This window comes from Leucopleurus acutus (assembly GCF_964270905.1).
Source record: "Leucopleurus acutus genome assembly, chromosome: 18".
In the NCBI taxonomy this organism is placed as follows: Eukaryota; Metazoa; Chordata; class Mammalia; order Artiodactyla; family Delphinidae; genus Leucopleurus; species Leucopleurus acutus.
The window spans coordinates 66,910,231-66,934,632 of NC_139160.1; the positions used below are offsets into that span (position 1 = coordinate 66,910,231).

The 24,402-nt window shown below is 52.3% G+C and overlaps 2 protein-coding genes across 6 annotated transcripts in view; one reads left to right on the forward strand and one right to left on the reverse strand.

Annotated features, from left to right (window-relative positions):
* FARP1 (FERM, ARH/RhoGEF and pleckstrin domain protein 1) overlaps positions 1 to 4,926 on the forward strand; it is a 285,374-nt gene extending 280,448 nt beyond the window's left edge. For all 5 annotated transcript variants that reach the window (XM_082859491.1, XM_082859494.1, XM_082859490.1 and 2 more), the window contains exons 25-27: positions 1,288 to 1,395; positions 1,755 to 1,906; positions 3,350 to 4,926. In XM_082859491.1, coding sequence (XP_082715617.1) covers positions 1,288 to 1,395; positions 1,755 to 1,906; positions 3,350 to 3,431 — 342 coding nt within the window. In that variant the 3' untranslated portion in view covers positions 3,432 to 4,926. The remainder of the gene's footprint in view (positions 1 to 1,287; positions 1,396 to 1,754; positions 1,907 to 3,349) is intronic.
* Positions 4,927 to 7,532: 2,606 nt separating this feature from the next.
* The window catches only part of STK24 (serine/threonine kinase 24), a 102,469-nt gene continuing 85,599 nt past the window's right edge, over positions 7,533 to 24,402 (reverse strand). The window contains exons 6-11 of the mRNA XM_082859329.1: positions 19,274 to 19,459; positions 16,967 to 17,112; positions 15,087 to 15,216; positions 14,043 to 14,111; positions 11,438 to 11,574; positions 7,533 to 8,803 (exon numbers count right to left, since the gene is read on the reverse strand). Of these exons, the coding sequence (XP_082715455.1) occupies positions 8,767 to 8,803; positions 11,438 to 11,574; positions 14,043 to 14,111; positions 15,087 to 15,216; positions 16,967 to 17,112; positions 19,274 to 19,459 (705 nt within the window). The 3' untranslated portion in view covers positions 7,533 to 8,766. The remainder of the gene's footprint in view (positions 8,804 to 11,437; positions 11,575 to 14,042; positions 14,112 to 15,086; positions 15,217 to 16,966; positions 17,113 to 19,273; positions 19,460 to 24,402) is intronic.

Here is a 24,402-nt window from a genome sequence, read left to right on the forward strand (position 1 = left end):
TGTGCCTTTCGCCAGTGGGTAAGTGGCAGCCAGGAGTGATGGCCACAGGGACAGCTCTGCTTCCTGTGTTCTCTCAGCCTAACACGCCGTCTCCCCCATCAGACTGCAAGCGGCTCGCAGCCAGAGCCATTTAAACTCTTCTCACAGGCGCCTTACTTAAGAACGTCACTTGGATTAAACACAGGTTACTGGAAAAGCCCCAGAGAGATGGAATGAGGTAGACGCAGGTGTGTGTATATGTATACTTTATTGTGGTGCGTTTGCCCGTTTCACCCCTTTGAAGTGAACGATGTAGTGGCAGTGATTATATTCACCATCCATTTCTCTCTTCGTCAAGGCTTCCTGGCAATGAGCTGCTGTCTTGTCAGGGACACAGATGAGGCTTCTTAGGGTCCTCTGAGAGGTGACCCAGGGGCTTTGGAGAGAAGGCAAGGAGGCACAGGCTCTGATCTTGGCGGCCCCCCTTGGCTGCCTGTGATTTCACGGTGATGCTCTGTGCTGGCAGCTCCTGCGGGCCTCAGGAGACCATGGAGCTCCGGAGTTAAGCCAGGACGCCCGGAACGCCTGTTCCCACCAGCACAGGGTGGGGCCTGGAGGCTCCGCGCTGAAATCCAGCGTTGCAGCCAGGGCCACCAGGTGGCAGTCAGGAGCTGCTGGCTGGCGCGGGGCTCCTGCCGGCTTGGAGTTGAGGGTGATGGGTCCTTTCCCACGGATGCCCTAACAAGCACCACCCGCTGGGCAGGTCTGTCTCACCAGCCTGGAGGTCACAGGTCCAGAAATCAACGTGGCAAGAGGGCCGCGCTCCCTCTAAACCTGTGCGGGAGGAGGCCGCCTGGCCTCTCTGCCGGCTGCTGTGGGTTGCTGGCCAGCCCTGGTGTTCTCGGGCTTGTAGACGCCATCACTCGCGCCTGCCTGTGGTCACAGGGGCTGCCCTGTGTCTGTCTGTCAGCCGTAGTGGATACGGGCGTCTACTCCAGGACGATCTCCGCAATTCTACATCCGATGACCCTATTTCCAAATAAGGTCACATTCTGCGATGCGGGGGGGGGGGGGGGGGCGGAGTTAGGATTTCAAGATACATTTGGGGTACAGACTTCAGCCCATACCAGGTGACAGGAAAATTAACCCAGGCTCACGCAGTCCCCCTCCCAGAGCGAAAGGCCGTTTTCTTAAGTCACCCCCAGGAAGCCTGCTCACAGAAGCACGGCCCTGCCGGCGGGCCCCACCGGGCTGTGACACTGAGTTGGCCTTTCCACCGGGCTCCTTACAGGCTGACTTGTCTTGTAGAATCAGCTGTCTGGGAACCTGCTGAGGAAATTCAAAAACAGCAACGGGTGGCAGAAGCTGTGGGTAGTCTTCACCAACTTCTGCCTCTTCTTCTACAAGTCGCACCAGGTATGTGCCCAGGGGGGCGGCTGGGGAGGGGCCTGAAGGACCCTCCCTCCTTGGAGAGCAGGCAGCTTTCCTCTGGAAGGATGAACAGCTTGACCCCTGAGCCACCCAGGTGTCGGAGGGGGGCCCACAGCAGGCTGGGCAAGGCCACGGCCCGCAGAGACCCCACAGCTCTAAGCGAAGGCTGCCGTTATCCACTTGCCCAAGGGCTGCGCGTCTGCTGGTTGGATGAGGGGAGGGGGGCGTGGGTGATGTCACCGGTGGCCGACGCGACGCATCCGGGCCTGGACCTCAGTCCAGACCAGCTGCTGCGGGCAGGTGCCACACCTGTGACTGCTCCCACCTTCTGTGCCCCCTTCCAGGACAGTCACCCCCTCGCCAGCCTGCCTCTGCTTGGGTACTCGCTCACCATTCCCTCGGAGTCTGAAGACCTCCACAAGGACTACGTGTTCAAGCTGCATTTCAAGTCCCACGTGTACTACTTCAGGGCTGAAAGCGAATACACGTTTGAAAGGTAAGTCCCCCTCCACAGGGCACCTGCAGAGAAAGGACACCCTTCTTCCGAGCAGCGGGCTTTCTCCCAAGTGCATAAGGCCTTGTAGCGGCAGCTACCTGGGCATTGACTCCCTTCCAGAAGGGCCTTCTCGTTCTCACCCTGCTACTTGCTTAAAATGAAAGCACTTCATAAGACCTGGGCTCTGTGTGCCCAATGCGAGTACACGCCTGTTTTCACAGGAGCAAGTGGAACCATGACTTTCCCTGGGACACATCAGCCCAAAACCTGTACGCTAGTTCACACCACGCGGGGTACACTTTTCCATCTCTAACTTGTGTTTTTCCAGTCGACGGCTACAGTAGTTGCTTCGTCCCGTGGCCAAAAGGCTCAGTAAGCTTCAAGTCAAAAGACCACGTAAGGAAGGAAAAAAAAATCCTAGTGCCTCTTAGAGTTAGTTACCTTACCAATGAGACTGGCTCACGTGGTGTGAAGACCCAGGGCAGTGGTCTTCCTTTAGCCAAGAAGTGAAGGAGCCAGGCTCTCCCTGTGGCCACATTCAAGTACAAATCCTGGGCCTCGCATCCTGGGGCAGGCTCTGAAAGCAGTGTCACTGCCGAATCACCACCTGGGCGAGGGGTGGTCCTTGGGCACCAGACCAGACAGGGCAGCTGCTGCCACCCCGCTGAGGGAGAAACTCTTCTCCTGAAAACCCACGAGGGTTTACCGATCAGTGGGCCAGTCATCCGTGCACAAACTCATGTAAAGTTAGTTCACGGGAAACAGCACAGTGGTTTAAGACCAGGGTCGAAGCCGCCATTGACACCCACCCCAGAGCAGCGGGGCCCTAAGCTACACTGGTTGAAAAGGGAGCCCACGGGGTAGCACTCCTCAAATTTGATCCTGGACTGGAAAACTGAGATGCCGTCACTGCTGTGGCAGGGAGCACGTAGCCCTGGGATTAGGGATTTCTAAAGCCCTCTAAGCTCCACAAAGGCGGGAAGCTGGGCCACCCCAGGTCTCCTCCCCCGGGCACTCCTGACGTGGTACACCAGAGGACGCTTTGTTGTTGCAGGTGGGGGACGCTCGACCCACTGCTTCTAGACCACAAACAGCCCCGTGTCTAGGATAAGCCGCACCCCACTGTCCTGAGAAGGACTGGCAGTGTGCGCTGCAGCCCCACGTCAGGCGCCTCGCAGAATGAGCACGCCCCGGTCAGTGGTCCTCAGGAGTACCTGGAGGCGGCCTTAACCCCGCTTTCCTTTACCTGGAAGCTAGGAGCTCATGTGAGATCTCTCCTGCTACAAGAGCAGATTCTACGCCAGGCAGTATTAGGTCACGCTGGGGCTTTGTAAGTAACGACCGCCAGGGGTCATGAAGCTGTAACAAACAAGAAAAGCAGATTTCAGAGACACGGGCTGATAAAAAGTGGCCCCTGACGGTTATTTCACTTTCTTGTCCTAGATGGATGGAGGTGATCCGAAGTGCTACCAGTTCGGCCTCCCGTGCCCATGTTCTGAGTCACAAAGAATCTCACGTGTATTGATGGCAGGACGGGACACATGTGTTGATTGTTTCAGCAGTGGCGACTTTCCCGGAAGACATTTTCTTTCTTCTGTATTAATGAAGCCTAGTAAAATTAACACCTGTCTGTCTGGAAAACAAAATAATACATGGTTTCACAGCGACTCTCATCTGTCTCCACAGAACCATTTTAAACCTTGTCTTCGCAGCTGTCAATTTCTCATCGGAACTGGACCGCACCCCTGCCTTCAACGCGGGTGGCGTCTCGGCCGTCGTGCCCTCGGTGGGCTGTCTTCAGCTTGTGCCAGTATTAAAACATTGTCACGGATAGAGCGCCGAATGACATTCCCCTCCGCAACTGCACCTTAAAGTCAGTACTAACACGTCCATGCAACCAAAAGACAGGGCAAGGGCTCTTTTTTTAAAAAAGATGATTGATAAACTTACGATTTTGATTTCTAGGCTGCTGTATTTTACAAAATGGATTTTCCATTGTTTGTCTGCGATACCCTTGGCAGTCTTAAGCAAATGCGATCATTTTCAGATTTTTTTTTCTCACTCTTTCTACTTTTATAATGATAGAAAATTAGTAGGATTTACTTTTTTGATAAATGAGCAGTTTGCAGCACCCTGTGTTCCACTGGGGGCCGCAGGCTCCAGTGAAACGCCGGTTCCCAGACCTACTTCTTGGCACAAGTTGACCAAATTGTTCAAGCGGTGACTATTTACAGAGCATAGCGGGTTGTTTTCTGTTAAGAGAAGCGGAAATCCAGTGCGCTCTCTGGACTGTCGGTGCACTGAGTGCCGTATCCGATGGGAGGGTAGTAAGCTGTGGTGTCTTGCTGTATGTTTCACGAGCATGAGAACCTGTATGGCAGTGACCAGGGCCATCTGTGCTGTGTTACGTTGTGGAGCGTGTCTGAGCAGGAGCTCTGAGTCACAGTGCGTAGTCCCCTGGCTCCTGTGATCATACCTGTATCCTACTGCAACTGTGGTTTGGAACTGCACACTCAATAGTGGTATATATATCGTGCCTGTCTTCACAAACCATTCTTTTCTCCTTTTTATACTCACCGCCCCCAGCCCCCCCCCCCCCCCCGCCAAACCACCCCCCGGCCTGGGGTATGGACATATGACATTGCACATCCTTGATAGTCGGACAACACAGGGAACAGGGTTCCAGTAACTGCTGGGGCCCACGGGTCAAAATCCGTTCGCCTCTTCTCCATGGGGATCGAGTGGCTGCTATTCCCTTGGTATTGTTAAGCCCTTTCCTGATGCCGCCCCCAGAGGGGGCGACCCATCCAACACGGTTCCCTTCCAGTGCCCCATACCACAGCTGGGGGCCCTCACCTGAGACACCCAGGACCACCCCGACCGGGGGGCTGTGACCGGCGTACGTGGAAACATACAAATGGACGATGAGCAGCTCAAGATGTGTGTGAATCACTTGCCTTACGGTCTGTACAGACGGTTTTAAGTACTAACAAAAGGGAATAAAAATACCTCATGCCACAATCCAGCATCCTGAAGTTTTAAGGCAAAACCACCAACCTCGTCTCTTGTCTTTGACTGAATCTCAGGCAGGTGGGTCGGGGAGTCAGCTGGTCACTGTGGGGTGGGGTGAATGAGCTGCTGAGTCTGTTCTCTTAAGACAAACAACATTTTGATACGTATGTGATAATTTTCTCTGCTGCTTCCAACGTGGGACCGGGAAAGCAGAACATTTCCGGAAGACTGACCATCAGAGGCTCTAGAAGACAAGGGGTTGAGGGCAAGGTGGGCAGGGAGGGGACTGGGAAGCCTTTGACCCCAGTCCCTGGGCTGCTGAGATGGCGGAATCATGAGCTTCTCCCTCCAAAAGTCACACCTGTCACTCACCTCTACAAGGCTTGGAGACAAGGTGTGGTCTCCTAAGTCAGTCTTCTGCTCCCAGCTATGATTCACACCCGTGTCCCCCTGTGACTTCAAAGAAAACCTAAGTGCAAATCATGTAGGCGATTCAGACCACTCCCAAGCTGCCGGAAACAGATGGAGTTTCAGGGACACCCGCTATCTCAGTCCTTTCTGGCTGCTGTAACAAACATACCATCAACTGGGTGGCTTATAAACAAATATCTTTCTTACAGTTTGGAGGCTGGACGTCCAAGATCAAGGTCCCGGCAGATGCAGTATCTGGTGAGGGCCCACTTCCTGGCTCACAGATGGCCATCTTCTCGCTGTGTCCTCACATGGTGGAAGGGGTGAGGGATTGCTGTGGAGTCAGGGCACTAATCCCAGTCCTGAGGGCTCCACCCTCCTGACCTAATCATCCCCAAAGGCTCCCACCTCCTAATGCCATCACACTGGGGCTCAGGATCTCAACATATAAATTCAGAGGTGCGGGGGACACAAATGTTGTCTACTCCCCCTCTACACACAAGACACAATTATAAGAAGAATTATTTCTGTGAACTTTATTGACCCTTGCATGATACAGACCCTGTGCTTAAGAACACACCTTGCAGCACTCTTCAGTTATTGCCATATTTTATAGCAGAAATACACAAGCCACGTTTAAGGAGGAAAATGCTCATAAACAGACCTGTTTTGCCAAAAGAAAGGTACAAAATGCTGCATTCAAACTAAACGCTTCAAAAGACCACTTGGAGAACAAAACGTCAGATCGGGAAGGTGTGTGGCCCTCGGTTACAGCGAGACAATCACACGACTGTGACAGTGCCGAGGCCCCCAGACCACGTGGGTGCAGCCAGTGCAGAAAAAGACCACTTCAAAAAGGTGTCGACAACCAGCCAGACACAGCCCCAACCTCCAAGAGGCTGTCTGTGCTTCTGGGTGAAGCCGCCCAGCCGTCAGCAGTGTGGGCAGAGAAGCCGCTACCTGCTGGGGTTCGGCGTCCAGAGGCTTCCGAGGGGCAGTCAGTCTACCTTGAGTGCTGAGCTCACGGGTCTGGCTAAATACCACCAGCGGTTTACAGGCCCGAGGTAGGTCCTCTTGTAGCTCTGGTACCTGGTCTGTCTTTTAATAAAGGACTTGAAGTGGACAAATGCTGGCCTCAAGCAGATGCCCTGATTTTTCTTTGTCTACAGAAAGTAACCAACCAGGAGATATTGTAGGGGGAGGTGACCCACTTTCAAAAGCCTGTCAAAGCACATCTTCCCCGAGAAGCTTCATCAACAGAAGACGTTCCCAATAAACTCAATAGAGTAAGTTGCCACTTTGCCTGGGAGACAGTGCTGTGTTGTTACCGTCCAGTGACTGCAGAGCAGCTACTAACCTCACCTCACTTAGCTGGGATCCCGTCTGCCAATCAGTGCAACCATCACTCATATTTGACATGGCGGTCAGTCAGCCTCAAGTCCTGAAACCACTGTCCATTTGCAAATCTGCAGAACTCTAGACCAGAAAGCTGCTGTCTGCTCTGGCACTCTCAAGATCAGACAAGCGGCACACCTCGGGGAACACGGCTCCATTTCTTTGATTCTTTCTCCAGCGACGGACAAAACTGATCTTCGCCTCATGCCTCACACAGGGAAACAAACAGCTCCGTCACACAGAATACTCTCCGAAACACAAAATGAAATATTCTCCATTTTTGTTGTTCAAGTTAACAAACTTGCACGATGGCCATTTGGTTCTGTTTCCCCTAACCAAAATATATCCCTTATAGAAATTAATCCAAATCTACCTTTAATTAAAAAATCACGACAATTTTAAGAGTTTACAAACTAGCTCCATTCCATTAACCAAAACCATAACCACCCCTCAGACGTCTCTAGCTCAGGCCTCTGTCCTCTCCCTGTAACATCCAGGCCACCGGGCCAGCAGATAACTGACCTTCCGTCCTCAAGTTTACCCAGTAACCTCCCTGCTTCCAAAAGCCTTTGTATTCCACCTCAAGAACTGCTACTCCAGCAAGAGATGACAACGATTCGTAGCAACAAATGATAAAAAATGTCACACGTACTCAAATCAGTCAAGAACGGCGGCAAGAAGTATTTCCCGACCCAGAGACCCAGAGGTTATTAACCCCCTTGGCAAGCCAGACGCTACCATAAGCCAAGAAAAACACAGACACCTGGCGGACAAACTAGCGGACACCAGCTCCTTTAGAAAAACCAACCACCTTCCCTCCGGTTCCCTGGGAAGACAGCAACTTTACAGATCAGCAATATTCACCCATATCTTCTCAGGACCATTTTTAAAAGTTGCACAGGGAGCTGACCTGGACATTCCACAGCTTGAATGTGGGCATTTCTTCCCAGAGCCTCATACATACATACACACACACACCACACACACCCACACACGCGGCAGGTGCACTGCCCTCTCAGGAGTCACGTTCCAAGGAGAGTATGCAAAATCTGTGTTATAAAATTTATTTGTGTAAGCATTCAGACATGTTTAGGTGGGAAAGATGATACGCAGATTTCACTACAAGGTGCAACAGAAAACCCTACTGGCAGGACGGTACAGCTGGCGCAGGACTGGCAGGGCGCGAATGAAAGTGAGACGAGAACACTTCATCGGGGAGAAATTTAAAATAATAATTTAAAGCTTCATGAGGCAAGGTATGTTCCAATTTAAAACACTAAGAAATAGTACCATCGATGAAAAAGGAAATCAACTTCTAAGTGTACCAAAAGGGTTGTAGGGCAAACAAGAGGAAAATTTGCATTTGTTGAGGTACAAATATAGGAGTGTTCCATAAGAGGGGTGTTAATTATTATTAATGGCAAACCCTGCAAATACAAAGTAAAACCCAAATCACTGGTCACATAATTCAAAATTTACATGTAATAAAGGCAAGGCAATAGACTCGAGTTACGGCCTGTCAAATATTTACCCCACTGACGGTATCTACAGAAGCACTTGGCCAGTGTGTACACAGTGATCCCTATGCACGCCAAAAGGGTTTCCTTAAAAATGACACTATATACAAATCTGTACACTGATCCACCAGAGCGGTTCTCCGTCTCCCAGGGAGGGGGAGTTATCAACGTAAAGCAGGATACCTGAGGTTTCATTTCTTCAGTCACCTTATCATAATCCCAAATATACATTTCAGGGTTTATTTTTGTTTCTAAAGACACTTTCCTTGATATGTGCACTATGGTTAGAATTAAAAACAAGAATAATAAAATAAAATAAAATACTCGCTCGCAGGAGCTGACCCTCCCCACCCCACCTGGAGACTTCATCAGGCCCTGGACAGGCAACCTCGCTGTGGGGGGGATGGCCCCCCGCGATGGTGCACCTCTTCAGCGAAGTCAGCAAAGGCTCTCGTTGACTTTTAAAAAGGAGGAGGATGAAGAAGAAAAAAAGGAAAAAAACAAAACCCAAACGCCAAAGGAATTTCAGTGGGATGAAGTTCCTCCACCACTTAGAGAGTATCTAGGAGAAAACAAAAAGAGAAGCAGAAGTAAATCAATGTCATCTCTCTAAATTAAAAACAAATTAATTTGCAAAACTTCAAGCAATAATAAAAATCCTAGTCTTTATAGACAATCCCAAGTTATAACAAATTAAGTGGTGCAAGTCTCAATGGGCTAATGATTCCGTAAAGAATTCATGAAAGTTAAGAAAACCATGATTCCAACGCTAAAAACTTTTCACAGATAAACAGTGAGAATGTGTTCAGCCTCCCAGGAGAGAAAAAAAAAGACACGAATAGAGTAGTAAATGATACACCTTCACTTATAATCATTTTTTAAAAGCTGAAAAATCGATAATGCCCAGTGACACAGTTAAGACCCCAACGACGCAATATCAGTGCAAGAAACCCTTTCTGGCCACACAAATACCGGCGCTTGTTCAAGCAATCCACTTCCTAGGACGGTCTGTTAAATTTTTTGTGATTACAATAACTAGGACACAATTCTGATGTCCAACAGTAGAAAAATGGTTAATTAAGCAAGCTGAATGAACTAAGAGATGAAAAATCATAATATTTAAGCAATATGAAAAATACACCCAGGTTAAGAAGTGTACACAGAATTATACATGTCTAGTTTTACACAATTTAGTCTACATGAACACCCAAGAATATCTAAAACCTTGGGTAAGTTCATGACTTGTATACAGCAATGGAAGGCAGCGCACCCAAAACGATGATGGTGGGATGGGCACTTTCTCCTGTTTCCAGTAATTCTGCGGCACCGTCTCACTTTGGAACACCAAAGAGGGGGACGGGTGCGCTTCGTGGCCAAGATTCCCTCAGCAGCCTCAAAACCGGGGTGGTCACCCAGCCACAGGAGACGGCTGAGGACGAGTTTAATGGGACTCGTAGCCAACATTCCAAATTAGAGCTCCGCTTTTAAGGCGTTTAGAGTACATAGCCCTCGCCCACGGAACAAATGACTAGGAAAGCACGCTGTAGCCACGGGTCCTGAGAGTCACTTTTCGAGAGATGTAAATGCCCAAGTCATGGGAGGAGTTGATGCCACACAAAAGAACCCACACACTGACTCAAACTAAGATACACAAAAGCCTCTGAAAATGCTTTGGACAAAAGCTGGTCCTTGTCGTCTCTGAGGCGACCCACTGGAGCAAGGCATCCAGGAGCAAAACGGGTCTGAAGTGTCAGCGATGGCCGCTGTGCTTTGGTGGCCTCTGGACAGGGGACACACGGGAAGAGCTCAGAGAGCCCAAAAGGGACCAGGCAGGGAGCCCCTGGAGCAGGTCATCTGATGGCTGAGGAGAGAGAGTCCCACGTCACAAAGGACAGAAGGACAAGAGAGAACCAGAGAGAATGGGAAGTAAAATGTTAGCCGTAATGCAGACGGCAGGCAGTTACACCTGTGTTATGTACGGTCACACCCGCCACAGTGGCTCCCAGCACCGACTTCACAATGAGATGTGCCGTTTAAGTGTGAAACACACACTGACTGCAAAGACTCAGCCCTACAACGATGGTGAAAGACCTTTATACCGCAACAAGACTTTGGATGCAGTGGGTTAAGAAATAACGCTATTAAAACCAACTTCACCCAAAAAAGCATACTGGAGTCCTTCAACTGCCTCCAAGTTCTCCAGCCTAAACGTGAGAGCAGGTTAGAAAGTTGGGATGTTTTCATGAGGGAGCCTGAGTTCTACAGAACAAACTGAGGTTTTCTCTGATGTCCCACTTTAGAGGGACACTTCACAGGACAGCGGGCAGCCCCTTCATCACCACTTCCAAGTGGCAAAAGTGACCCTACACGCCCCAAACTTCTCCACGCGCCATCCAGCCGACATCTCAGGAAAGATCTGAGACGCTCCTGATTCCCATCAAGGAGCAGCCGTCCTTTAGAAAAAGCTCGCTTCCTGGACAACACACCTGGAAGGTGAAGTTCAAAGCACTGATCTGCCTGGCGTTTCGGGGAGAGAGAAAGGTTCGGGGTGTGCAGGAGAGCTCGGGTCACAGAGCTGCTGGACGGTTCACCTCCGCTCTCTCCAACACCCCCAGGTGACTGCACGTGTGCGACCGACCGCCTCCACAGGGAGGCTCCCCCAAACAAGCTTGAGGGACCGGGCGGGGGGACAGATCCACAGCCCCACTTCCTCCTCACCCTGGAGCCCATTCCACCAGGGCCGCCGGCGGGGACAGGGCGCCCCCTGCAGGCTGCCGCGGACGGAGCTCCCGGCCACCACAGTGAGGTTTCCGGCGCCGAGGCAGAGGCGAGGACCCACACAGCCCTCACATAGACCGCATCTGTGTCCGGTCTCACGGAACTCACCGAGCCCCCATCTCTGGTGTTTCTGGACACCTGGCTTTGAAGCATAAAACCAAACGGAGAGTCCGGGCTCAGGACTGCACTCCTCTGGCTGGTCACGAGGCTGCATCAGGAGAGCAGACCGGCACCCTGAAGTCATCCTGTGCTTATGCAGCAGAGCCACCACCACGAAGCTCTGTGGTCCCTCCCTGAAGCGTCCAGGTTCACCTGGTTCGTTCGCACAGACTCCTCTAACTCAGGAGAACAGCCTTCTCTCCCTCGATTCTGCTTCAAGCCCCCGGCCCGGAAGGTACCAGGCACGGGTGGCACTCACCTCTGCAGCCGCTGCACGAGCTGGGCCACCATGGTGTCCGAGATGCCGGGGCAGGCCTCCTCCGCCAGGTAGATGGCCCCGCGCAGCTCCTCGATGGACCTCAGGTTGCCTCCACACGCCTGGCTCTTCTCCTTCAACTGAAAACACCAAAGTGAGGAACGGCGTGACTCACCCGAGCACGGGAAGCCACGGGCGTCTGTTTAAGGAGTGACACGACCCGACTGCCCCGGCCACAGGGTCAGCTCGGATCCCTCCCCTTCTGGAGGCTAAGAGCAGCAGGCACAGGCCGGGCCTGAGCCCAACCCCAGACTCTACCCTTCCCCGGGAAGGAAGCACACCCGCTTCTATGCACCTTTTCAGAATGTGATCGTGGCATCTGCTCCCTCTGCTTGCTTTTTCCATTTCCACCCTAGTCTTCCACCAGCAAAGCCATTTCACGCCCACTTGGCTCTGGTGTGCGCCCCGAAGCTGGGGTGCGGGCCACGCACGCACAGCTCCCGCGGTGCTGAGGCCTCCGGACAGACTGCCGTTGTGGGCAGGGTGCTGCCGAAATACTCCATTTCATGTAAACAGGCAACAGCCCTACACCCCGGGAGGCTGATGTCCTCTCGGCACCTCTGCGCCCGCGGGAAACCACACCAGTGTCTGCAGGCACCTCCCACAGTTTAAGGTCAACTCCCGTCTTTCCGGGATGCGCCCCGATACGCCAGGAGGAGGCGGAGCTGCTCGGCGCGCGACCCAGAGCCTCCAGCAGCTTCTCGGGCTGCTGGGACCACACGCCGCCACCCCGGCTTCAGGCTCACTCTACGTCCATGGCTTCTCCCCTCCCAGCTACAGGGACAGACAGAGGGACAGGACGGGCCTGGCGCTGAGGCCGGAGTGTCTGTGCCTGTTCCACTGTGTCAGCGACCGCAACGGTCAGCCTGGAGGTGGTGCTTCTGTCCATCTGGGAGCCCTGGCCCCTTAACGACTAAACACAACCGGACTTACAAGCCCCGAGTGGGCAGCCCGCCACCCGACCTCCCTCCCACTCCCCCACCCCACCCACCACCCCACCCGCTGCTGCCCGCGGCTGCCAGACGTGCCCCGTCACTACCACTGGAGGGAGCCCCTGGCCCATACTGAGGGACGCCCGGGAACGTCCTCATTTGTAACATGGGGAGACGCTCCTTAAGTAGCGAGATTGCGGAGTATTATGCAAATAATGCACACTGGACGCTCTGACCGTGAGGCTACCAAACATTAATAACAAAAACATACAGGAAAAGGCGCCTGGGAGGTTACCTTTAGGGCCGCTGAACAAAATCAAAACATTATACATTTAGGATTAGTTCACTAATTCTGGATAATGCCTTCAGAATGGATTTTTTTCATGTGCCCAATAAGAAACACACAGCTTCAGACAAATGAGAAAATCTATGCCCTTTCCCCCCGTTGCCCAACTATCCTAGTAAAATGCAGTCAGGGTCGCGGGAAAGCAGCGGAGTATCTGGAAAACCTGACGGGCCAATTGCCCGAAGAACCTACCAAAGAGCAAACAGGGTCCAACAGGCATCCCAGGCCAAGGCCGCAGGCAGAAAGCGACACAGAGGGGCCTCCGCCTGCCCTGTTGCTGTTCACTTTTCCACCTGAACCCAGAGTGTTCAGTGGTTTCAACCTGTCCCTTGGGCACACTGGTGAGACAGATCTGGGTCGGGGAAGGCCTGAGAGACTGAGGCCAGCCAGGAGCTCCGCCAAGGGGGAGGCACCGTGTGACTGGCGTTCGGGCCAAGCGGGGGACAGGGATGCGCCCATCGGTGGTACTTCCTTCCCACCCTGGGCCACCCACCTCAAGTCCAAGGTCCCCTGCTACAGCCTCCCTGGAGAGCTCTGGATCACCACCCAAACAGAAGGCACTAGGTGACTCACTGAACTACCTTAAAGGCAGCCTGGGCCAAGAAGGGGCACAAGAAAGTGACGGGAAGGGGTTATTTCCAACTTATCCTCCAATCAGCTACTAGCCAGATGAACCACGTTCACCCTCATAAAACCCACCCTTGAAACACCTCCCAATGTTGTACGTATACACATACCTACAGGGGGCAGGGTCCCCTGAAAGGGCACAGGGAGGGGCCCATGTTTGCAGTGGCCGCTCGCCAGCAATCAGGGGCCCTGCTGGGTGAAGCCACTACTCTGGGGGCTCCACAAGAAACACGAGGACCCCAGGGAATCTGATGTCTCCTTAAAGTAAAAATCTGTTTTTCACATTGCCATACGTAAGTCTGTCGAGGCAAAGATGTTAGGCTGCACCCAACTAGATTTTGTAGAAAACAGCACAACTGAAGTTAAAAATTGTCCCAGTAACATACGGACTGGGGCTGGGTTGCTGACATCCCACGTGTACGCTCCTGGCAGTGACACAGCGACAGTTCCCAGGAGGGGCTGGAAGACGGCCCCCGGGAAAGCAAGAGGCGTTCCTGGAAGGCAGGGGCCCGTCCATCCCAGCTGGCCTCCCAGAGCCAGCCAGTCTAACCCCCCAAATTTCACGGGCAACCCTGCCACAGACGGGGCAACTGCTCCCCCTTCTTCCCCTCGCACCTCCCCAAAAGTCAACTGGGCATCTTACCTCTGCAAACAGTGGAGAAATAATTGTAGATAAACACTGAGAGAAAGGCCTCTTTGGGATGTCTTTCATCTTGGGGGGCGGGGGGGGGAAAGAGTAATGAGAAATATTTAATACTCACATTTGCAATAATTCAGTGAACTTCAGATACACGTCTGTCAGATACACGTAGCATCTGCAAAGGACTGTCCTACTGTGTCTTCACTGGACTACGGAGGACTACAGACACCATGCCCGGTGGAGAGGCAGCAGAGCGTCAGGAAGCGGCACCCTGCGTGGCCACAGGCGATGCTGAATTGCACCGCTGAGCCCCGTATGCAGAGGACCTGACTGACGAGGCCTGGGAATGGCATGCACGTCAGAGCCGGCTGCTGGAAGTGGCTGCCCTATGACGGTGCTGCCTTTTGCTTCTTCTGCAGCCTCTATCTGAGCACACAGCGACTCCCATCTGCTTCTCAAAGCAGGATCTGTGGGGTCACCAGGGGACAGCCACTGGTCTGCACTTGCTGAAGAGAAACTACTCCACTGTGCTTCAAAACGACCCTAAAACTACAGCTTTTCATTAACTTAAACAGGCACAAAACCAATTCATCAAAATTAAGTACACAGGTACAAAAAGCAATAGATTTATAAGATTCCTTAAACAAAACTCAATTCCCAAATTACAGTACCTTGATGAGTAACACCAATACGCAACACAGGCCTAGTCTCATCAAGAGAGCTGGAAAGTCGTTTCAAACACTAAACCCACCTCCCCGCTGCCCCGGGATGTGCAAGTGTCAGGAAATGCTGCTCTGGCGGCAGGGCTGCAGAGGGCAGCAATCAGCACCGCAGAGCGGACCAGAGTCCAGACTCGCGGGTCGGCCTCGCTGGGGAGTCAGACAGAACATCGTCTCCTGATCTGTCGATTCCCTGACAGCCAAATTCCACAACAGGCTGCACTGAGGGCCCACAAAGACCACGAAAACAGCAGGCTTCACACAAAAGCGACTCAAAAATGCTGCTGACTGATGCCAAGGGTTAGTCACTCTGCACGAGCACACGTACCTTATTTCTTTCTAAATCCGACGGCTGCAGAGCTCCATTCTCAAGACTCTTTGGATCCTTCTCCCGGATCGTGAAGATCCAGTCCCCTGAGTCGCTGCCTCCGGATGCTTGGCCGTCTGTGTCCGTTTCCCTTAACACAGAAATGCAGGTGACCCCGTGAGTGAGGGCCAGCTCTGCGGGGAGACCCCCCCATGCTCCATGCCTGCCTCCGGTCCTGTCCACTCCCCTCCAGGCCCTCCTGGGCTGCAGAAGCCGACCCTGCCTCCGACCTCACAAAGAGAGACCCCGTGGGAACGCGGGTGCCATAGAGCTGCCGCACCCACACCGTCTCTCCCGCGTCTCTTCTCCTGGAGAACAGTCTCCACTGGCTCCGTCCCACCACACCTGAGCGCGCAGTCCTTCTGCTTGCTCAGCGCCGCCCCCTGCCTTCAGCCACGGGGCTTGGAGGCGTCACCTACACTCCACACTCCCACCTCCGTCTCTTACCTTCCACTCACTCCAAAATCTACCCGGCCGAGGCCCCCTGTCCCCTGCCCGCCTCTGGACCAGGAGCCGCTGTTCCCTCCTTATCATGCTGCCTGCAGGCTCAGCAGCAAACGCTACCACCGCTCACCCTCCTTCAGAGGCCCTGGACTCGTGGGGCCACACTGCGCCCAGATCTCCTCCGACCCAGCTTGCCCACAGGTTCCTCCTTCACGCTGGTGTCTCCCAGCATTAGGTCCTCGGCCTCTGGCCCTTCTCCACAGGTGGGTTCTCAGGGCTCCAGTGACCGTTCCCAGAGTGGTGGCTCTAAACCCATACTGTCTGCCTAGATATCCCGCCTCAACACCAAACCTCGACGCTGCTCTAAACTGGACACATCCTACTGGACGTCTGAACGTGTCCCACATCAAACCCAGCTTCCTGTGCCCTGGCCTCCCCAGACCAGCCTCTTCTCCAGTGCTGTCTTCTCAGTGGACCCGTGACACTGCTGAAGCCGGACCGTCCCCACCTGCAGTACCCAGACCCACGGTAAACGTCTGGACTCTCCCCGCCCATCTCTTCAGCCCCACGCCCACCACCCTCACGTCTCAACATCAAGACCTCAGCGACATCCTAGTCTGTGGTTCTCACCCCTGACTCTGCAAGGGAATCACATGGGAACCTTGAAAACTATTCTGGGTCTCATCCCACTGGCCTGCCACGTGGACCTGGGCCGTGGGTCAGCTCGAACTTCTGGCTGAGGTATGAAGGGGCGCAGGCGAGGGTCTGACTTGCAGCACCTCCACTCCTGACCCCCCCTTCACGGCTTCCCTCTTCCTTCACGCCAGAGCAGTCGGTCCCGCTCTCCCCACCTCTACAGACCCAAGCGGCTCCCAGACCTAATTCATCTCTTTAGCTAATGGATTTCCTAGATGCTTAGCTTGACACCAGTTTATAGTAACTTCCTGGCACAGAGCTTTTACGACGCCAGGCATACCAGAACACAACACAGGATCACTGATACCCTCATGTGTATCTTTCTAGAAATATATGTAAAGCCATTTCACCTGATCAGTAGCATTTTAAAAGCAGGAGGTATAACGAAGGAAGAAGAAACCAGGTCTAGTTCTTTACGCACAGCTCTGTCACAGATTTTACTCAGAGAAACTCCACTGGCAACGAAAAGAGACTCAAAGACTCCCAAATATAGTCCCATACTAACACAAGAAGCACCATCAGCCTGGATTTTTTTTTTAAAAAAAAAGAAAAGAAAAAGGAAACCCAAAACCCACCCCAACCAAGAGATGAGAATGAACAGGCCCACATCCAGTACGGCATGGGGCTCAGACACGGCCTGGGGCTGGGGACACGTCCCCCAGTCACGGACGTCCCGCAGGACTCGGGCCGCGTGGACTTACGTGTCCGAGTCTTCGGAGCTGGAGTCTTCGTGGCTCTGTTCGGCCTTCCACCTCTTGTACCTGTCGATGAGCTCAGTCAGGTAGGATGTTTTCTTTGCATTGCGGATTATGAACTTGTGCTTCAGTAACTCCTTAGCGGTGGGTCTCTGGAAAACAAACCAAACGAAGCAAAGAGAAAAGGCATGAGGTCAAGTTCTCTACATTCTACTTGACTCCACCCCAAAGGACAGACGTCTGCCTCAAAACGCCCAGCAACCAAGCTGATACGTAGAGACACAGTCCCTGCTTCAAAGCTGTTTCCTTTAAGACCAAGTCAAAGAAGGTCATTGGGCTCCTGTGGGTGGGATCCCGTTCACAGTGTGGACAAGGTATATAGTATCTAATGGGGTCCTTAACATTCTGGAGGTAACCATCTGATGAAAGCAGGAACCTCCTCCCCAGAAAAATGCATTTACAAAGAAAATGTTGCAGAGCATTTCACAGATCATCATTCAATCATCGTTGCTAACGCTGGCAAGAGAGAAAACATGTTCTGTATCACCTGGCTAACTTTCTATCTTAACTGCTTGGCTCTATCCTCCCAAACAATAAGATAAATGTTAATTTAAATCCAACCGGAAGAAAGCCAGGAGATACCCGTTCCTTGGACGCTGAAAGGGTACCCACGTTCTCTTAGTCATCAGCCTTCCCAATTCAGAAATGCTGGTCTCCCAGGTCTGCCTTTTCCCTTGTGATCGGGGTGAGGACTTCATCCAGGCTCTGGGCTCAGCACGGCCAGTGAACTCGGCCACTCGCTTTGCCCTTGAGAGTGGCAAACCCAACTATAGGGAGTACGCTTCCCAAGAAAACCACACAGCCCAAGCAGGAGCGGCCGGCGGGAACACACAAATCACGCGAGTCAGACCGTGTCCCACTTGCTCTGAATTACTACAGCTTCCTAAACAAGAGCCAGGTTCGCTTCTCAAACGCAAGCCTGCGCAAAACCTGGGTCACTTCAGGCATTTCTCAGTCCCCGTCCACGTGTCTAATTCCGAGCATTGCATCCTCTCCTCAGGGCGTCTGGGCTAGAGGTCGGGGTGGAGATGCGTGCACTGGGCCAGCAAGCCGACACCACAAACACGCTTGTCATGGGAAGATGTGCAGGCACGTGGGTGTGTCTTCTTGGGGCTCGGAACAGACTCCTGATAACAACGTCCCGAGCCCCACGGACACAAAGGCACCCGCTGAGTGGTGTACTCTGCATCCCCTGGAGGTTCTTAGAAAACGCTGCATTCCTCATTGAATTCCATTACCAAAACTGGTATCACATTAGAAAAGCATGGTGCTCTCGTAAAACTAACCACATATTTTTAGATAAGGGTCCGTAAGAAGGCGGGGGGCGGGTGGGGGGGGGGGGGGTTGGTTCAGAAGTTTCAGCCTGACCTTCGGCTAACCCTGCTGGAAAACTCACAAACAAAACAAGGACGTGTGGTGCTCCATGCAACCCCAGATACACAACTTTTTTTTTTTTTTTTTTTTTTGCGGTACGCGGGCCTCTCACTGTTGTGGCCTCTCCCGTTGCGGAGCACAGGCTCCGGACGCGCAGACTCAGCAGCCATGGCTCACGGGCCCAGCCACTCCGCGGCATGTGGGATCTTCCCGGACCGGGGCACGAACCCGTGTCCCCTGCATCGGCAGGCGGACTCTCAACCACTGCGCCACCAGGGAAGCCCAGACAACTTTTTTTAAAAAGACCTAATTCTGAGAGAAAACTAGGCTAAAGCCATGCTGCCATCACTGCCACGTGGCTCTCCCAGAGTCAACTCAACAGCAAAGACAGTAAGAAGGAAAAGGGGAAAGCAAGGTGGGCATACATTTCTATCTCATTCCTCTTTTCCTTCCTGACACATGCCCAGAAGAAACTGAAAACATTTAAATACCTAATTAGCCACTGTTTTTCAGGCCAGACTTTGCGGTTACTAAAACGGCTAAATAGCCTGACCCTCCACTATAAATATTAAAAATGTATGATTCCACATATAATATTAAGGAGAACAGTCTTCAAGTTCAATGAGGTATGAGATACTAAAAAATCTGAAAGAAAATAAGTAGATTTTTCATCCTTAAAAGATAAAATAACAATAAAAACCAAATTTGCAATTCAAAGCAATTAATCACACCCATCACACCCACACATCTAGAAAAAGAAAAATAAATGAAATCACGAAGACAGCTGATAATAGTGATTAAAGAAATGCCAAGTAAGATGTATCCTGACCAATCAGGCCCCAGAGGAGGAGACGCCCGTTCTGATCTCAAAATACTCACAAAGCTCGGCTCCTTATTCAAACAGGCCTCCACAAACTCCTTGAGGGGTTTGCTGTAGTTTCCTTCCAGCGTCGGGGGGTTGTTCTTTGGAATGAGGAATAAAACCTTCATGGGATGCAGCTCGGAATGCGGAGGTTCCCCCTTGGCAAGCTCGATCGCCGTTATGCCCAGGGACCAGATGTCTGCCTGCAACAGCAAAGCATTCAAAGAGACGTATTTCAGAGGAAAAGCATCTCAACGTGCTTCTAAGGTTTTGAAAAGGATACTCATTCTTGACTCAAAATAAGAAAAGATATGCCTTTGGTATCATTTCAAAATAGGCAACACCCAGGCGAAAAGCTAACACACAGAACATCTTCTGCCTCGACATGGAAGACGGCTCTTAGCGATTTCTCCTCTTGCCTTTGCTGCTGGAGGTAGGACACATCCCACGCTCGTTTAGGTCCCCGAGTCAAGGGAACAGGGAACCCAAGGTGAGCGGGGAGGGCGTGTCCGGGGGCCAAAGCATGTTTGCGAACCACCCTGTCCAGCGATGCTCAGAAGCCGGGCCTCGGACGGGGTTCAAGGCCAGCTCTCCAGCTGGTCCTGCGACCTGAGACAGAACACCCAACCTGTGGAGCCCAGCTCCCTCCTCTGTAAACTGGGACAAACGCTAAGGGTGGTCGTGCAAGATGCTTCACGTGGCACCCAGGACTTAGCGAGGATGCCCACACACCCACAGAAGCAGAGAACATCAACCTGAGGCATCCCCACATGCCCATCACAGGGTTTAAGAGTGAACAATCCGCCACACAGGCTGTTTTATCGCCATTACAGCTTAAAGTAAATCACAGGTGTCATGACTTTCTTCAGTTTGCCAACGAGTACTTCAGTTTGCCAACGTAGGGGCTTTTAGCAACACCTAAAATTAACAATAATTACCCAATATCATGTCCTAATTAAATTTTCTCAACTGTTCAAAACGAGTCTTCTCATGGTCTGGTCTATCTGAATCAGGATCCAAGCAAGGCCCATATGTTGCTCTGACTGGTAGGTCAGCTAAGGCTCTTCTAATCTAGAACTGTCCACTCCCAGTCTCCCCAGTGCCACTGGCCTAAGGGAGAAAGAGGCCCCAAATTCCAGATTCCTCTGGCTCCTTCCTGCTGCCATGCATGCGTTCTTCCGGTTCCTCACTTCCGGTTGAGTGACAGGTCAGTTACACCTAGAGCCTCGGTCCTGTTCATTGTCGGCAAGAATGAGGCGCCGAGAGGGGCAGCCGCTGTCCAGCTGCCCAACCCTCCTGCCCGGCCCAGGCTGTGGCCACACCTGCTCAGTGCACATGAATGGGTTCCCTGACCGTGTGCTGGGAATGAGAAGCGCTCTGGTTCGCAGGCTTTCTCACAAGCCGAAACCAAGCCACAGCAAAGAAGACAGAAGCCGAAAGTGAAGCGGGACCCCACAGGCAGGCAAAGAACGGGGCGAGGGGCACGGCCTCCTGCACTCGGCCTACACGACCTCCCTGCTCCTGTCACAGCACCGCAAAGCCATCCTACTTCCAGGCAATTACGTCAGAACCTAACACATCCCTCACTCCCAACTCCACGGCAGGGAAATGGAAAGGCTGGAACGCTGAGCAGGTCGCCCCAGGACCCAGACGTTCCCAACCTTTAACAACCTAGAGAGGACTCACCTGCCACGTTCCCACAATCCTAGGACGTACGAGAAGTCCTAGCAACAATCTCCCCTGGGCAGCAGTGGGTGGGGACGATGCCCAGCACACCTTCTACTTCCTTCTGCTCCAGTGAAGGTGGGAATCACAGACGGCAAGGCTTGTTGTAAACTCTTTGCACTCAGCTTGTACTAAAGGGATGAATCTGGAAGATCCAGTATCGGGAGTAATGTTCCTCCCTTCCTTTCCTCTGCTTTATTTTACACGTGCACTACTTTAAAAATCAGCAGAAGTGTGATGTGTTCCAGGGTCCGACTCCCAGGAGGAGGAAGCTGGGTGCAGTGAGCATCTGTAACCATGGCGGCCACAGGAGGACAGGAGGAAGGGCACGGGTACAAGGAGAAAGGGCGAGTTGCAAGAACAGAGGCAAAAATGACGAGTACACGACTCCTGTACGGTCGCGGTTCCTTTCTCAGGTCTGTGCAACTCCGCAGCTGCCTGCCTCTCTTGGATTTCATTCAACAGCTACTGTCTGCTAAGCCTGCCACTCGACAACAATCTGGCTTACGGCCATGTAGATAGAGATGATCCCTGAGGGATGCACCTCCAGACCCCCCAGCGCCCCGTAATCACTTCAGTACACTCTGTTTCTGGAAAGCCCAGCCGATGATGGTGTCCGCTAGCAGCCTATCACGGGAAACGAGCCTGTGCTCATTTCCTTCAGAGACCTGAGGGCTTGCTATCAGGCTCCGGGCCGGACAACTGACAGGCAGCAAGAATTCAAGGACCTGCACCTGCTTCCTGTCTGACAATACAGACCAACTGAAGTCGACCGATGTGACAGCCTTCCCAGCCCCACCCACAACGTGCCTCCGAGGTCTTCAGACAAGAGGCACAGGCACTGCTCTCACCTTCTTCCCCTGGGAGGGTCACCAGTACAGCCACATCAAGACAAGACGTGTGTCACTCCCCCAGGCAGCCGGGCCAGGAGCCCGAGCCTCGGCCCGGCCCGCCCCGCCCCCCTGGACTTCTCTTTGGATCCTCCTAAATCAGCCAGGTGCCAGGCGTGCCACTCTCGACCTCCCGGTGCCCTGGGTCCCCTTCCTGCCCCTGGCTTAGTGCAGGGCTGTCCTCCGTCCCTGGGACTTCTGTGGGGGGCTCCCGAGAGGCCTTCCTGCCTGCAGCCTCCCTCTGCAGACGTCTCACATCCTGCTGATGAATTTGGAAACCTCGACTGGCACTGGAATAAACGGCAAGCGATTCGGCATCATGTAGCAAAACCCATAAAAATATCCACCCTCGCTGAAAGCAATTCATTCCGCTTCTAGGAATCTACCCTAAATAAATTTTATATTTAGAAAACGGTAAAGGCTGCCCAAAATATTCAACAGCAGCGTTACTTATGCTAAAGCTCAGAATGATTGCGTGGCTACGGCACGTTAACTTGCTGAAGTATCAAGTACTCAACAACGATGCTGACACACAGACTCAGTTGTACTTACGATATGCTATCCCTGCATCTACGAGATATGGCATCAGATTCAGAACATGTGTCTGGATTTTAAAGTAAAAGTTATGTGGGAAAGGTCAGTCATTTTCCAAAGCAACTGAGGTGTGAGAAGAGAACTGTTTTACCACCATGTGGGAAAGACAGGAAATCTAGCTACTAAGAGAAAACAAACAGAGGTTTCCAATATGAGCCTCAGTCCAAAGTTACAAAGGCAGGTGCTCTGAACTGCAGATATTTCTCTGTGAACAGATTTTTTTTCTCCGTATGTGGTTAGTTCTGGATAGAATTCCCCTAAAAGGGACAACACAGAATTATCTGCTACCGATGAGCAAGAGGGGTGAGGGGATGCGAGTGGGGTGCTACCAGGATACAACAACTCTCCAAATCCTTGCAGTACCAAGTTAGGTAAAAGTACGCTGCCTACACCTCTGCGGTCAAAATACAATGTAAGTGGCATAAAAAATTTATGTGTACCAGATATTGTACAAAGAACCGCAAGAGGGGGGCTTCCCTGGCGGCCCAGTGGTTGGGACTCTGCGCTTCCACTGCAGGGAGCGTGGGTTCAATCCCTGGTTGGGGAACTAAGATCCTGCATGCTGCGCAGCGTGGCCAAAAAAAAAAAAAAAAAGAAAAGAAAAAAGAACCACAAGAGGAAGAGGGAAAAAAACATGGAGAACCCCAAGTAACAGTTATAACTAGTCAAACACATAGCTCATGGATTTAATAGAAACTATTTGCTTAATTAGAGGCAATATTTAGGAACACATTAGTAAGTGGCATCTAGAGGTATAAAACCATTTATGAGCAACTCCATAGCAATACACGGCCCAACCATCACCTCATGCTAGGATAAAACCTGTCATGAGTCCCCAAGCGGGATGCTTTTCCCACTCACATCCTTCCCCCACCTCCAGGGCGCATTAGCCAGGAGGTGGGTAATTCCTGGTCCTGAAGACGGACCAGGGGAGTCCATGGGCTGGCATCGGGAAAGGAGGGCCAGTCACGTGCCAGTGGACAGGCTAGCCTTTCAGATTCCAACTGACGGCCAATCCCAGTGTTTCCACTCATCTTTTTTTTTTCCATCAACACACCACTGTTTCCATCCTTCACCATGGTTAGACTGCAAACAGTTATTTCAGACATGACTGGACACCAAAATAACTTAGCTTGTGCTCGGGTACTAGGCCTACAGATGCTTTTCTTTTCATCTCATTTTTTCCGGTACTTTCCAGATTAAAGACTATGTGCTGCTTTTGAGACCAAAAAAAGGGAAAGTTATTTACAGGAGAATACTGACACTGGCCCCTCAGCCTCTACGGGAGTCGTTTAGTTAACAGGAAGTCTACCACCTTCTTCTACTCAACCTACAATTCCAGCGCCAACGGCTCCCCTCTGCCCCAGTGGGCTTGGTCTGAACGTCCTTCCCTCGTCTCGGAAGGGCCGAAAAGCCTGCGTCTGTGAAGCCCTCCCCAGATCACTCCGATCTCCTCTCAGCACCCCTGCACCCCGTTCCCTGTCAGAGCGCCCGACATGCAGTGTCGCACTCACTCACTGAAGACGTAAATCTTCAGCACAGCGCTGGGCTCAGCTACGGCAAGGACAGAAGGGATGAGTACAGAGAAGGGGACAAGGCTCTCACCCAAGTCTCCAATCCATCCACTAACACACCATCCTAATATCCTTACAAAGGAAGGGGAAAAAGATGGAGGTTCTTCACCGAAGACCCCGGCTCCATCGTTGATCCCATAGGCTTCCCGGGGGGCAGAGCAGAGCTCACTCCTGTGGCCCCATCTCCACAGTCTGGGGACTCCTTACACTAAGCCACCCCAAGTCCCCTTAAAAATAATATGCCTCTTAAGGCATATGGGCCAACACGACTTAGACATGCTGTGCTCAGACCAAGAGCTGAGGTCGGCATCTTCAGCCCTGGCAAACGACAAGGGGCCAAATGCACTGGTCCCAGAGACGACT